Raw genomic sequence first — 14,998 nt, forward strand, 5'->3', positions numbered from 1 at the left:
CAAACTAGTATGTGCATATGTTTCCAGCTCTTTTTTAAATATATATTTTCGTTTCGTATTCATCAATTTCATCGTTTATTCATGGTTTTTTGTGATATTCTTTATTCTATAAACTGTATATTTGTGTGCAAATTAAGGGCGCTATTTACATATAATTAAGATTTATTTAGCCAAATAATATAAGTTATTCCTAACATTTTATGATAAAAAGTTAAACAAACATTTCCTTGCTATTTGTTACTCTTTTCCTGATGTTGTAATGGCATTATACTAGTTACTACCCCTTGTAAAGATGAAAACACGATTTAAGATAAAATAGCGCCATCAGTGTTCACCTTTTCTTTAAAATGACGTGATATACTTACCCATTGCAAATCCGAGTGAAAATGCAAATGTAGATATGGCCGCTGCTCCACCATACGCTGACCCGTGTCTGATATCCACCAGGAAATTCAATTCGCCTGTCATAGTGGAGTCAACCGTACCTTATAGATGCAAAGAAAAAAGCGTGATGGCATGATGACAGATGCTACTAGCCAACTATTCGGGGAGAGCGGATGAAAGCGCAAAATTCTAACTTAAATTATTCCTTTTCCTAATGCGTATGATGTTTATATAATATTGAATGGCTTTGAGTGTGATACAAGAATATATGTTTCTATCGAGTGCAATATATTCTTGTATCACACGGAAATATGCCATTCAATATTATTATTATTATTTATATCAGGGTTTAACCAATGCTTACTCTTGACCTTCTTGTTTTCTGCTATTTACTCTCCAAAGACAATTTCGGAATAATTATATATATAGGTTTATTTGTAGATGTGGACTATATTTTCAAGGTTATCATCATCCAGAATTGCCGCGAATTAAGTTTGTGATTTTACTTGTTTATACAGCATGATGCAGTCATGTCTACAGTAGAATTCACCTCGACCTTTGCAGGACTTAAACCCCATTAAAAGCTATTAATGCAAGATAACACTCATTGAAAACAGCTCAACTGATTAAATCATATCTTCTCTGGTTAAATACACACAACATATGTTTCTGCTTTACACGTACAATGGAGCAATGCGCTGGGATTATAGTTTCAGTTGGGTGAACGATTATAAAGCGAGCGCTAGAGAACAATTCTGTGTGGTCTTTGTATACGAAATGAGACAATGCGTGCTTATTGTTAACCAGCGTTCTTGAAAATGAGAAGCATGGTGGTTTGCAGACTTAACACGGTTTGGAAATAATTTCTTCATATTTTTGGTGTTATCTGTCGTTTACATATCCTTCCTAAAACACCAAAGTACGCATATTTCCAAACATCTAAATTAGCTAAAAATTTAGGACATGTTACAAAACTATATTTTCTAGAATTTTAGAAGAGTACTTTTAATATTGGCCGGTTATTTTTCACACAGCGACGTTAACTAGGCAATGTACTATTACCTATAACATACACTAAAACACCAAAGTACGCATATTTCCAAACATCTAAATTAGCTAAAAATTTAGGACATGTTACAAAACTATATTTTCTAGAACTTTAGAAGAGTACTTTTAATATTGGCCGGTTATTTTTCACACAGCGACGTTAACTAGGCAAATCCCCATACTTTTAACGTAGGCTATTTGTAGAGGACACGCGTCAATGGTAAGAGCACTGTGTATTGTGTATAGGAAAACGGACAGTAACTGCAGTATCTCCTGTGAGCCGTTACGGTGTCTGTATTGTTGTGATGTTGTATCATGACGCGTGTTGGTGCTGTCACCATGGTAACTCGCGCCGCGTACGAGAAACGCGTACAATATCAAAAATATATTGTATTGCATCCGGGTATTTTGAAAATATTGTACAATATACAGTTTTATTGTATCGCTCAAAAGCCTGATATAAATAATAATGACCAATACTGTATGACTGTAAGAAATCGTATTCAATTCCAGGTTATTCTACCCACAAACGCTATGAATAATTCACAAAAACTACTCACCAAAGAACAGTCCTAGACCAAACATTGGTCCAAGAAGATGAGAGATTATCCTAGAAAATGGTACCTGAAAAACGAAATACATGTAAAATTATTGTTTCATTTCAACTTTGCAATGAGGGAGTAATAACGTGTGTTTCACTAACATGCCACAAGTCTCAAACTCGATCATAAATTGCAATGTATGTGTTAAAAGATTTTGTGAAACGACATGAAAAGTCTGTCCCGTTTGTTGGGGAAACACGATCCAAAGAGGGTTTTAAACCTGGTTTATCAACAAAGACAGGGTGCATATCAGCCCCAATACAGGGCGCATCCTTATTTCTACTAATATGCTACTAATATGCTATGCATGCAGCTGGAAGCTATATTATGCATAGACTGCGATCGTCTGCAAAACTAACCGCTTTAACATAGAGACTGTTTGAATTTGACAGAATTCATCCTTCCAAATTATTGTCAAACTATGTACGGTGACTTAAAAATCGATGATGGCATATTAACATATTGTAGGTTTTCGCGCCCGGTTGGATAATGGTACATGCACAAGTCAACAATCATGCTACAGTTAACATCGCGGTTAATAATGGTATAGTCTACATTACCAGTCGTTATCCACGGACCCGCGGAAGAGTCTACCAAGAAGCTAGCATGCAGCTAGTAGTAGAAAGAGCTGTCAACATTACTTGGGAATCCTGTGTACTATAACTATACCAGAAATGCCAGAAATCAATGAAGGGGGTTTGTACTTAATAAAACGTTATGCTTACCAGACATATAAAAATGCCCATTCCTACCATTGATATCATACAGCAACTCCACCTGGAAATAATCACACTAGAATGAAACATCCACTGCCTTTACAATTTAACGATACAACATACATGGAAAAAAAATGATTGTCACACAAAATAATTGCCTTTCTCTTGATACAAAGACTGACAGTAAATTGGGCTATTCCATTTTCATGTCCATTGCATCCGGGCTTGAGATTGGAATTCCAGGAAGTAAGGGCTAAGAGTAAAATTGTACAATTGTGTTTGGGAGTGACCTTCTCTCCTTTCTATTTGAAATACTCACTCCAGTTTTGGACGATATAGGTAAAGCCATAATACAGAGGGAGTATGGGTTTCAAAATGATTAATCCTGACCAATTACATTTGAAAAACATACCTCTCCCCGTGGTAGATATTTCCAAAATCTTCCACAGGGGTAGTGTGGATTTTAAATGGAATAGCCTATTGGTCGCGTGATTTGTTGATCTTCATTTCTAGATCTTTTAACAAATCTGTTTCTCTCTTTTCTTTTCAACATTATGACATCATGCTTATTTACTTTGTCCGGCAGTACTGGGCTTGACGATTTTGTTTGAGTCTGGTCCCACCAGGACCCATGCGTGTCTCCTCACGAAGCGACCGTTCAATACGCTAAGGTGAGATTAGTTAACTTATATGAACATTAAATTATGAAAATGATTGATTTAGCCTAACTGATTGATTGATTGATATATTGATTGATATATTGCATAGGCGTAGATCCCGGGTAGATGGTTGGGATTTACCACCCCCCCCTCCAATATTTTGCCGGGGGTGTTCCATACAATCATCCCCCCCCCCAATGTTGACGCCTGAATATAGGTTTCTGACCAAATTAACCTCATATTTGGCCATTTTAGATTGATTGATTGATTGATTGATTGATTGATTGTTTGATTGATTGATCGATCGATTTATATATTCTTACCTGCCCAGTTTAAACCCTAGGTAGCCCATGATTGTACTACTTATTATATATGCAACACCACTCGGTAGAAATACTGCACCTGAATTGTTTCAAACGAAAAAGTAAAACTATATAAAAAACAATCAATATTGTTATTTTTAAAAAAAGCTCAGTGATTTATAGTGCGCTACGCACAGGAACAACGCCTAGACGTTGATCACAAGTCTGTCGCTGACCACTACGGCCCCACATCATTCCATAAACCATTTAAAAACAATTTAGGGTCTTTGCTGCTTCAAGAGCGCACATTCCACAAATAACCTTCGCAACCAGGATCAGCTCCTCGATCCCCCATCCCACCCCTAGCACAAACACATCCCACACCATTACACACCCACCCCAACACTCAGGCTCACCCGTAGGAAACAAGTCGACAAAAACAATCATGTGAGGGATGAAATCAAAACTCGACGGGCGGTTTCGTCCGGTTCCGTCCGGTTTGAGCCGTTTTCTATTGTTCTAAACGCGGTTCAACCGCCGCCTGTAATCACCGGTCAACTAACTAGCGGTCTAGTTTTGATTTCATTACTAACCTAAAATGTTATGGTCATTTGCACTGATTTTCAACTGACTGTAATTGGTTGCATTGTGTTAATTCGTCGCTTTGGTAGCAATTGTCTCTTGAATACCCAACAATAGACAATAGTTCTTACCTAAATGCCATTTCCTCGGATTCATGTTCTGTTCCATCCAAACTGGTAACGAGGGTTCTAATAATCCCATCAACATACTAGCCACGGTTAGGGCACCTGTAAATAAATAAAAACATTCAGTATTTAGGCCTGTATCAGGCGGTGATGGAAGCGATATCGCCAATTTTGAGGTCGCCATTGGATTAACACATAATCATGAAATCTTCACAAACAATTCTAAATTTGTTATGTGGTGTCAAAGCAAAATTATCTTACTCTAAAACCGTCGGGGTTCGACAAAGTACCCCCACTGCAAGTATGTTAATTTTCCATTTGTAATTGCTAACCGTGTATTTTGAATGGGGCTGTCAGCCCTGTATCTTCGCCAGCCTCGTACGTCACGTGTTGCGCTTCCTATGCCGCCTGGCCTGTATCAACAATCAAACAGTGGCGTACCCAGAGGGAGCCGAGGAAAGTTGCCCCCCCCCTAAACAGAAATTTTCAGTGATGAAAATGGGGACGACTAAGAGTAAAGTGTCATTAAAATGACTAAAATGAGTCGTAAATTTGACAAATTAGGACGACAATTTTCCTTTCCCCCTTCACACTAAAGAATGCTGCACGCTACTGCAATCACAGTTTACATCATCACATAATTTGGGTGTAAGGGGTAGTTGTTGGTGTGGTTCTGCCTTCCTACTTTTCAGACCTTAACCAAGGCTACCATATACTAACCTGCCGCAACTAATATCTGTGGGTCTGTGATTAATTTAATAATAGGTGACGCAGGAAGTTCCTCGAGGCTTTTTAATCTTGGTTCCATTACGACCATTTCCATAACTGGAACAAAAAAGCAAACAAATATAAAAAAGAGATTTTTAAATCTCTTGTTAACTTAAAAGTTAACATAATATTGTTATGTCAAAAAGCGACATCTGCCACCACTGGTGGCAATTTAAAATTTGTATAGAAAGGGTTTAGCATGTTCATGTGTTTAAGTCATAAATTTCACAGTGTCACTATTCCAAAACATTGTGATATTGTCAGGTTGTTATTTTTGATTTGTGATGTATAGGAGTAGGGGTTTCCAAAATTACCAATCGTTTCGTAAAAATATAGAAAACAAATATTTTCAGTTCTTCCTAAACACTTTTATCTGTTTAAAAGTATGTATTTGTTTAAAAAAAAAGTGTTACAGCTGGATATTTAGAACCCAAGTAAAGTGTAAAGCTATTAGCATAAGCACGTGATCACGACACACATCTCAATAAATGAATATGAAAGACGAGTAGTTTGAAAGTCATATTTCTTGGCTGTGATATATTCGCATTGAGATGGTACACCAAGGTCCATTCTCTAAAGTAAACTCATATAATAAAATCGCCGTGATAAGCAATTTGCAACTGACCAATGAACGCGACAGTTGCGTTTATCGCGTATAAAACAATTCCTCTGATTGGTCAAAATCAACCTGTGTTCGCTTTACCCACTAACTAACCAATGAGTTGAGATGGATATTTTGTTTCCGTTAACAGCGAGCCAGAAATGATTTCTGATTGGCCCGCTAGCCAAACATGTCACTGTTGGTTACTATCTCCCGACATTACAGCTAGACTAAAAACTGCTCCTCCTTTCACCATAAAAGAGGTTTAAGAAATTACAGCAATATCTACCACAGGGGAGTATGTTTTTCAAATGTAATTGGTCAGGGTTAATCATTTTGAAACCCATACTCCCCTGTAGTATGGCTTTATACAAATATCATCCACAACTGCCACAACTAGATTGAGTATTTCAAATCGAAGTCACTCAATTGTCTATTCGATTCGAAACTCTTACTCCCACTGTGGAAGAATTAGGCTCATGACATGTAGAGAATTTACAGACACTAACAACTGCTATTGAACTAAGCTATTCTCAAATTATTCATGAAAAACTGTTTAAACGTGTTAAACAAAATAACAAGATAAAACATGACGTTGCATTTCTTGTCGGCCCATGGAATTCTGAAGATAGCAACATTTGACAACATTAAACACTATTTGTGTTGATGAAATTGCTATGTATGATAATTCAAGACGTTGCATTTGTTATTGTCTCGTGCAATGCTATCTACTGAAGATAGCAGCATTTGACTACATTAAACAATATTCTTATTGATGAAATTGCTACGTATGATAATGCATATAAGGCCGTATAAAATTAATGTTTTGGTTCTCGTCCAGAGGATTTTCATGAATTGATGAGGGAGGGAGGTGTTTTTTGTTTTGTTTTTTTTCAATGTAAAATTAGCATTGTCAGTAGTTTTCGGTCTTCTCCAACAGTGCTCGAGGAAACGATGAGGCCCTTTTTTTTTTCAAATGTGAGATTCTGAGGATAAACCCCTAGAGTACCACAAAAAGACTTGGAAGTGATGCTTGTTCTCTTTATAAACTTATTTATATGTATGAAGATTTCATAAATCATTCCAAAGTCTAAAAAATTGAAAAATCTAAAAAAAAAAAAATCTGACAAATCCCAGAAATTGAGGAGGGAGGGGGACGAGAACCAAAATATTAATTTTACACGGCCTAACGTTGAATTTTTCATTGTCTTATGGAGCGCTATCTACTGAAGATGGCAACATTGTCTTATGGAATGCTATCTACTGAAGATAGCAACATTTGGCAAACTTTAACAACTTATTGAGTTATTCTTATTGATGAGATTACTATACGTACTAAACAAAGAAATGTGATAATGCATAACCATGATAACATTGATTTTCTTACTGCACTGTAAATCTTATAAAATGCTATCTACTGAAGATAGCAACCTTAGAAAACATTTAGATAGCAAGATATCAAGCTCTAGTAACATTTTGCAATCAACTGAAATTGCACATTGCTACTATAAAACGAAGCAAATTGATATTAATTGCATAACGTTTGTTTTCTTATTGCCTAATGTAATGCTATATCTACTGAAGATAGCAACATTTACAAACATTGTGCTACTCTGCGTACTAAATTATGATAAATGCATAATGTTGATATTGTTATTGTCTTATGGAATGCTATATTTTGAAGATCGCAATATTTAGGAACATTTTTAGCATGTTTAGCAAGATATCAAGCTCTAATAACATTTTACAACCAACTGAACCATCTTATTGTCCGATGAAATCGTTACGTAAGACAAGCTATTCTTATTGATGAAACTGCTACGTACGAAACACAGCAATATGATAAATGTATAACGTTGATTTTCTTATTGTCTTATGGAATGCTATCTACTGAAGCTATTATACATAGCTGCTACTGCAATTAGTACTGTTATCTACTTAAGAAAATCGTGTAAGTTACTTTACGATACAGTTGCTATCTACTGAAGATAGCAACTATTTTAGCTTATATTATATATCTATATGTGATACATAAATATCAAATATATCAAATGACTCGTGAAATTGAATAAACTTACCCAGAAGCACCGCTATCAGGACAGCCAAAATTAAAAATGGCACCGATTTTCCACCGACGTCATAAAACAACGCTCCAAACGGAGGACCAACTGCCAGAAATAATCATCAAAAATGATTAAACTATGCTTTCATAAAAACAACAACATTTGATAAATTATGCCTTAGGCTAGCCTTTAAGGTGATACGGTGAGGTACAACTGTAATGTGAATTTTACACAAAATGTGCACTTTTTGACATGAATCGTATGCTCAAAGGACATTTTATAATTGTTGTTATTGTTGTACTTTTATTATCGTTGTTGATGTTCTTGTTTTATCTTTTACGGCTTTGTTACACAATGGATAGCTCTATCACAACAATAATAAACATCCATATTACGTCATTATGACGTCATAACTTGAGCAGGGGCGTAGCCAGCTTTTTTGGTCAGGGGGGGGGGCAAAATAAAATTTTGGGGCACAGACGAAAAAAATTACTGTTGCATCATACAATACATAGAGACAAAAGGCTCTATTGGGCCGATGTGCGCGCGTAGCGCGCAAAAAATTGGTATTTTACACTATTTTCGCCCTTTATCAGGATGGAAAGGGCTTAATCTTTGCAATATGCGCGCGTAGCGCGGAAAAATTGTGTATTTTCGGGCTGAATTTCGGTTGAGAAAAGGGCTCATAGCCCCTTTTCTTTTCCTTTGCCCTCCTGATTTTCCCTTTTATTTTTTTGTCAGAGGGGCACTTTTTTCTTTCATTTTTTGTCAGGGGGGGGCACTCTGCCCCCCCTGCCCCCCGCTGGCTACGCTACTGAACTTGAGCAAAATTGAGACTCGAATATATGCATGCAGCTATAGGGGCCTACGCAAATTCCATCGAGTAGGCTTAGGCCTAATGTTTAAAAAAAATCCATAGTAGGCCTATACGTTGTTCAGTATAGCTACACTGATTGATGTTCGAATGAAATCAACGTATCATACGCACATAATCGGTCAGTGCCACTTTAAAGTTCATAAAACCTCTTTGATAATTTTTAATACTATGCCCCAGGCCAAACATTCAAAGCATGATAAAGGTTTGTAAAATACCAATTTTACCTCGAGCTTGTCATGACTAATTTGAGAAAGGGAAGTGCTATAAGAGATTAATAACGTCATCATTTCTATATTATCATTTCTATATGGGATGCTCATCTTCTCTGGATACTTCCAACAATGAACCGTATAATGTTAAATGATTATGTAGCTTACAAAGGTCAGATATTCATCCGATTCTTGTTGCTGGTAAATCAGCTTTCTACAACTGAGTGGCACAAGACATCCAAGATGGGCTCATGGTGCCCATTTGGAACCTGCTCCCTAGTACATTTTATTCATCAGATCCACACATTTAAGCAACATGTTTTGGAGTTCATCAGTCCAAATTTGCTCGCACATTTGATGCAACTTGTGTTTGCATTTGGACCTCATTTTGTATATAATTGTCAAAATTGCAGACAAACTTAACTTAATCTGCAATTTTATTTTTCCCTCCCCTTCATTTTGGATTAGATTATAACAATGTGCTCAAGAATTTTAACACAAGCTTCTCAAGTCTGAGTAACGTATACTATATCGAGTGCTTAGAGCCAGAACCACCTATGTCCATTTGTTTTCTCAATTACATGTTACTCATTTTGGTAACAAATGGACAGTTAAGTATATGCCCTCCATAATAAATGCAAGTGACTTTAAGGTATAGGCCTATGCATGGTCACTTAAACAGTTAGTTAGACACACAAGTGACCATGCATATACCCCAAAGTCACTTACATTTTCTTATGGATGGAGTGAGAATTAACTGTCCATTTGTTACCGAAATAAGTAACATGTAATTGAGAACACAAATGGACATAGGTGGTTCTGGCTATAAGCTCTCGATATGACATGATCTGCCACGAATCGCTTTTTGGGGCGCCCGCAACGGCGGGGGCACCTTATTGGCATGACTTTGTGAAAAGCTTCTAATTTCAATCTTGCTAGATTTACTTTTGTTTTGCTAAAAGTATGCCCAGCTTAGAAATAAAACCACAATTTGCTTGGATTTGATTTTATTAACGTTTTCTGATATGCACGGGATAGAATCTTGGGCGTATATTCTTTGTTTAAAATACAAAATTAATGGACTTATAAAAACACCAAATAAACCTTGACCTTTGTATGGCTTAAACCAGTTTACATCGCGTCCAAGCTCACATTGGGCACCCATTCCTTTTTTAAAGGAATTTTATATGTGTATAAAACGCGGAATGATTATCAATTAAAATCAGAGAGGGACAGGTCAAGTACGAATTAAAATTTCATTTCAGGTTAATTAATGTTGTTCATCTAATTCATAACCTGTCATCATGCGTTAGTGAATCTTGACTCGCAAATAATTTGTGTTTGTAAACAATACAGGTCTACGGTGTATCTCAATGAAAACCGTAAAATAATATGGATAATAGATTTTAAAACCATTTTTCCGAAGGCGTTGGAATGAATCGCAATTTTCTTCGTTATACCTCATTTGTTTGGCTCGAAATTAAAAGGGGATAATGTGATCAGTAATGTGATTAGTTTGATCAAAACAAACATTTAAATGAGAATCTATTCTTTATGCAAATCACACATTATTGCTTTAAGGAAAAGGTGCATTCAAACGATTTAATAATGCCACAAGTTTTGAATAAAAGCACACTGCGTGTGTTTATACACAAACAATCCTTAATTTAACTTTTCTAACAGAAAAGAAAGTTCGTCAAAATTGGCATAAAATAAATTGAGACAGGGAAACAACCCGTAGGGATCGAACCATAGTGCACTCACAGTTCTCAGTACGCCATATACGAAACTATGTACAACGGATTGCTGGTGAAATGCGCAAGTTAGGGACCGTTCAATATTTGACGACAGGAGGAGTGTGAGTTTTAAGGGGTAATCTGATTTTTTTTGGGATCTTGAGGGGGAATCGGAATTTTTTACTTGCACCGTGAGAGGGTAAACCATGTTAGGTTTTAAATGAAGAAAATGGGGAAACAAGGGGGAGGGGTCCGATAACAATAATCAGGCGCGATGTGGAACGCAAATTTGTTTGTCGATTTTTTTGTCAAAACTCCCCCCCTGGTATAAATATTGAACGGTCCCTTATGATGACTTTCTCTCTCAAGTGCGTCAGCGTGCAATAATGCTTTTGCAAATAATTGTCATAAATTTCGGTTGAGATTCCATGCTTACTTAAGGCTCCGAGTGCAAATCCTCCAATGGCAAGACCCAAGGCAAAACCCCTCGTCTCTTCGTCGTCTTGGTATCTGTATGCTAGAACGCCCAACCCTAAAAAGACAAAAATTACAATTACAACAGGTAGCAGAAATCACCTTTGAAAGAGAAAACATCTGAATTTGTAACTCATTCAAATAAATAGCTTAGCGGAATAAAATCGCATTGAGCCGAACAAGGTATCAAAGTACGTACAATAAACCTGCCCATATATCGACTACTTTATTTGGCAATTTAGATTTATTTTCTTTAAGGTGCCACGCAGGATCACTCAAATTGGACAATTTTAGACATTGTTTTGTATTGTATCTTTAAAAGTAATGATGATAAGTATATAAAAGTATACATTTTCAGAAAGGAACTGAATTTTGGTCAAAATTGAAAAAAAAAAAAGTCAAATTTTGATCCTTTTTGACCCATATTTTTAAAAGGATAAATTCAAGAAATTAAGAAAACACTTTCTAGATTTGTGTCTTTAGAACACAAATATGCAATTTCCATCAATTTTGATATTAAAGGGCAAGTTGTTATGGCGGACCGAACAAAATTGGCATGGAAAATCAAGTTTGGTGCTTTTCTCAAAAACTGCTTATTTTTGATGTGCTAGTTGGATTTCTTGTGTCATTTTCTTTCTGAAAATGTATACTTCTATGTACTTATCATCATTACTTGTAAAGATACAATACAAAACAATGTATAAAATGTCCTACTTAGAGTGATCCTGCTTGCCCCTAAGAATTGTTTTTGCTTTAAGTGTTCGGATACTTTTTGTGCCCAATATAGTTCCCTCATCAGGTCTCACTTCATTCATACGAAACAAAAATGTGAAGTGTAAACACATGTGCGCCACCGGCAAAGATATACTTAAAAAGGGCCTTAAAATTGCAAACACTCAGATATTACCAAACATGGCATTCTAGGGAGGAGTATGTGGGCTAACGGCTAGAGCGTTCGACTCATAATCACTTAAGGGTGTAGGTTAGAGCCCCGTCAGAGCCAACGTCATGTTGTGTCCTTAGCTCGGTCCATGAGAAAGCCACTTTATCTCTCTTGTCCCACTCCACCAGGTGTAAAATAGGGAGCTGTGTTATAGGTAGTAGTCATAACGTGAGCTTGTTCATGGACAGTCATGTGATAACATAGTGGCAGCGAAATTAATGTAGACGCTTTGAAGATACTGTTCTAAGTTGTTTATTTTGAAAGTTCTACTAATTGTTATTGAACACCAAAAGTAGTTGGCAACTTTGCTTTACTTTTTAGAGCAAAACCCAGATATTTCTATCTGTTGGTGTAACGTCGGGGTGACACACGGGGTCACCTTAAACAAGAAAACCAATAGCCTACATTTTAGTTTATAGTTTCGTTAAAGTCACATCCTCTGTTCCGAGCGAGGGAGCCATGTGGTCCCTCAATTCACTACTGAGTGTTTGAACTATTTAATCAGCAGTACATGTACGATACATTATCAATGAGAATTTAACTGCAGTTTGTTCATTCTCAATTTTCAAATATTTACTTACCTCCTACGTCATTTAGAGTGGCACCTACTCCGTGGATCATTCGTGCTACTAATAGTAATGCATATGTTTGTCCTATCGCAAATACTACAATAGAAAAGAACAAATATGAACAAGGTTAATGTCTATATAATTAAATATTAAAACTGTAACAGATCTTTTTGAAAAAAAAAGGATAATCTCAAAAGTACTGAACCAAACCCAAGCATGTTTGTGCGTACTTGAAATCATTACATGCCGAATTTAAGTAGAGAATGGAGGAAATTGTAATTTTTCAGCAATAATGTGCATTTAAAATTTGGAACAATTTTGTGACAACTTTACGCGGGTTACTATGTTAGAACACATATATGCAGCAAATTTGAACAATGATCAAGAGTATTTGGACACTCAATTTGAATACAAATGCCTATACATTCGACATGCCTCTTTTGTGATTTAAGAGTTTACTAGAATGCGGAATTTACACAGTGGTATAGGTTGAAGATGTATTACATGTTTAAGGAGTTAACAGTTTCCAGACCTAAGTAGAAAGAGCAAACATGGTATTTAAAAATAAAAAATATTTTAACGTGCGTGTTTTGAATTGATATCCACACCCCATACACCCATCACATCCTAAGCACTCCTCCCCTCCTCCACTGTTCGGTAATACGCATAGACTATACACGCACATAATTGTAATCAGTTCATTGATGGCTAATTATTAGCACTTTTAAACACTAATAAAAAAGTACTAGTAAAAAAGTGAAAGAGCGCAATCTTTCTTTAAAATGTGTTCTTTCACTTTTTAAATCCTCGTCAGAGAACTCACCTAAACACGAAGCAATCATCAATAAACCTCCAATGAACAATAAAGAGAAGTACCCCATTCTAACCAGGAGAAAATAGATAGAGAAGAAGATATAAGAACATAGGATCAAAATACACTAAACAGTGTAAATGAAAACGTTTAGGTTTTAAACACTTACATGAACACCTCAATGTGTTTTCTTGCAACACTTTCCTAACACTGTTAGTGTTTATACAGTTAAGGTATATGCGAGGTAAACACTTAATTAAACCCTCGCTAATCTATATTTATAATTTAGTGTTTATGAGTGTGTTTAATTTACTGTTAAAAGTTAGTGTTTACTTCCTATTTACCATGTAAACACTAACTAATGTTTAAAAAAAATTTGCCAGAAAATACATAAGTATTTTTAAAAAAACCCAAACATTTTCATTTACAATGAATGTTGCTACATCATTAACTGTCAGAATTTTAGTTGAATTTTTGTCGAATGTAATTATTTATAATAAGCTTCTTTGGAATGAATCGTCCGAGGGGCATTTACACCGTCATGGGCTTTCGGTGAGAGCAAAAGGTAAAAACAAAAATGGGGTCATTGGGTAAGAGCATTATTTTGAGCAATCGGTGAGAGCAAATTGTATGAATATACTTGTGGGGTCATTGGGTGAGAGACGAACCGTTTGGACTTTGAGGGAGAAAATTGGGTGAGAAAATGATCACTTTTTAGGGTCGTTAGGTGAGAGCCAAAACAGTCTCATAGAAATAATGCAATATTATATGGTGCACGTTTTCCATAAGGCCTAAAAAAATTGTTTGATTGGCGTAACCTGACCGACCCTAAAATAAGGCCCGACCCTGACTTTTTTCTTTTTTTTTTTTTTTTTTGCAAAAAAATAAAAAAATAAATATAAATAAATATATTTAAAAAAAGAAGGAAAAAAGTTCCAAAGCCATTGTCAAACGAAATTTACAGCTTAAAAGTAACGTAAAAAAATCCCGACCGACCTACCCTAATTTTTTTTAATGTTATGCCAATCAAATAATTTTTTAGGCCAAGTGTTCCAACACATTTTGACGAGGATTATGGGTAAATCACATACCTTATGGTAAGATATCCCGCAATTGGACTAAATATTATTCGAAGTAAAAACTTGGACGCAAACAATAAACCAACTCTTCCCGTTATTTCACTATAACATATCTCTTCCGGGTTAGGTGTAGGTCCAATGGTTACATTAACATCTTCAGGTGCATCCGTACTAATAAGAGTCCAGCGGGATGGAGTAGTTATATTGGATTCGATAGGAGGAACTGTGACATCATAGTTGCACTTTTCCCCTTCCATGAGGTGGCCATTCTGTAGACATTTTGAAGTTTTGCATATGAAAAGAAGGTAGTCAGGAATAATTGGAACTGGAATTCAAAAGAATGAAAAAAAAAAAAAAATACATTAAAGGCCAGCCCTACATCCCATCAAATGCATCAATGATAATTATAAAAATCACCAACTCCTTGCGAATCTCAGAAAAAAAAATGGCA

The 14,998-nt window shown here is 35.9% G+C and overlaps 1 protein-coding gene across 1 annotated transcript in view; it reads right to left on the reverse strand.

Annotated features, from left to right (window-relative positions):
* LOC140168664 (synaptic vesicular amine transporter-like) overlaps window positions 1-14,998 on the reverse strand; it is a 38,382-nt gene that overhangs the window by 6,482 nt on the left and 16,902 nt on the right. Inside the window, exons 3-13 of the mRNA XM_072192078.1 lie at window positions 14,560-14,872; window positions 13,481-13,539; window positions 12,670-12,753; window positions 11,108-11,203; window positions 7,865-7,954; window positions 5,138-5,242; window positions 4,424-4,519; window positions 3,732-3,810; window positions 2,759-2,810; window positions 1,992-2,055; window positions 366-485 (exon numbers count right to left, since the gene is read on the reverse strand). Coding sequence (XP_072048179.1) covers window positions 366-485; window positions 1,992-2,055; window positions 2,759-2,810; window positions 3,732-3,810; window positions 4,424-4,519; window positions 5,138-5,242; window positions 7,865-7,954; window positions 11,108-11,203; window positions 12,670-12,753; window positions 13,481-13,539; window positions 14,560-14,872 — 1,158 coding nt within the window. The remainder of the gene's footprint in view (window positions 1-365; window positions 486-1,991; window positions 2,056-2,758; window positions 2,811-3,731; window positions 3,811-4,423; window positions 4,520-5,137; window positions 5,243-7,864; window positions 7,955-11,107; window positions 11,204-12,669; window positions 12,754-13,480; window positions 13,540-14,559; window positions 14,873-14,998) is intronic.

Source organism: Amphiura filiformis, chromosome 13 (genome assembly GCF_039555335.1).
Source record: "Amphiura filiformis chromosome 13, Afil_fr2py, whole genome shotgun sequence".
In the NCBI taxonomy this organism is placed as follows: domain Eukaryota; kingdom Metazoa; phylum Echinodermata; class Ophiuroidea; order Amphilepidida; family Amphiuridae; genus Amphiura; species Amphiura filiformis.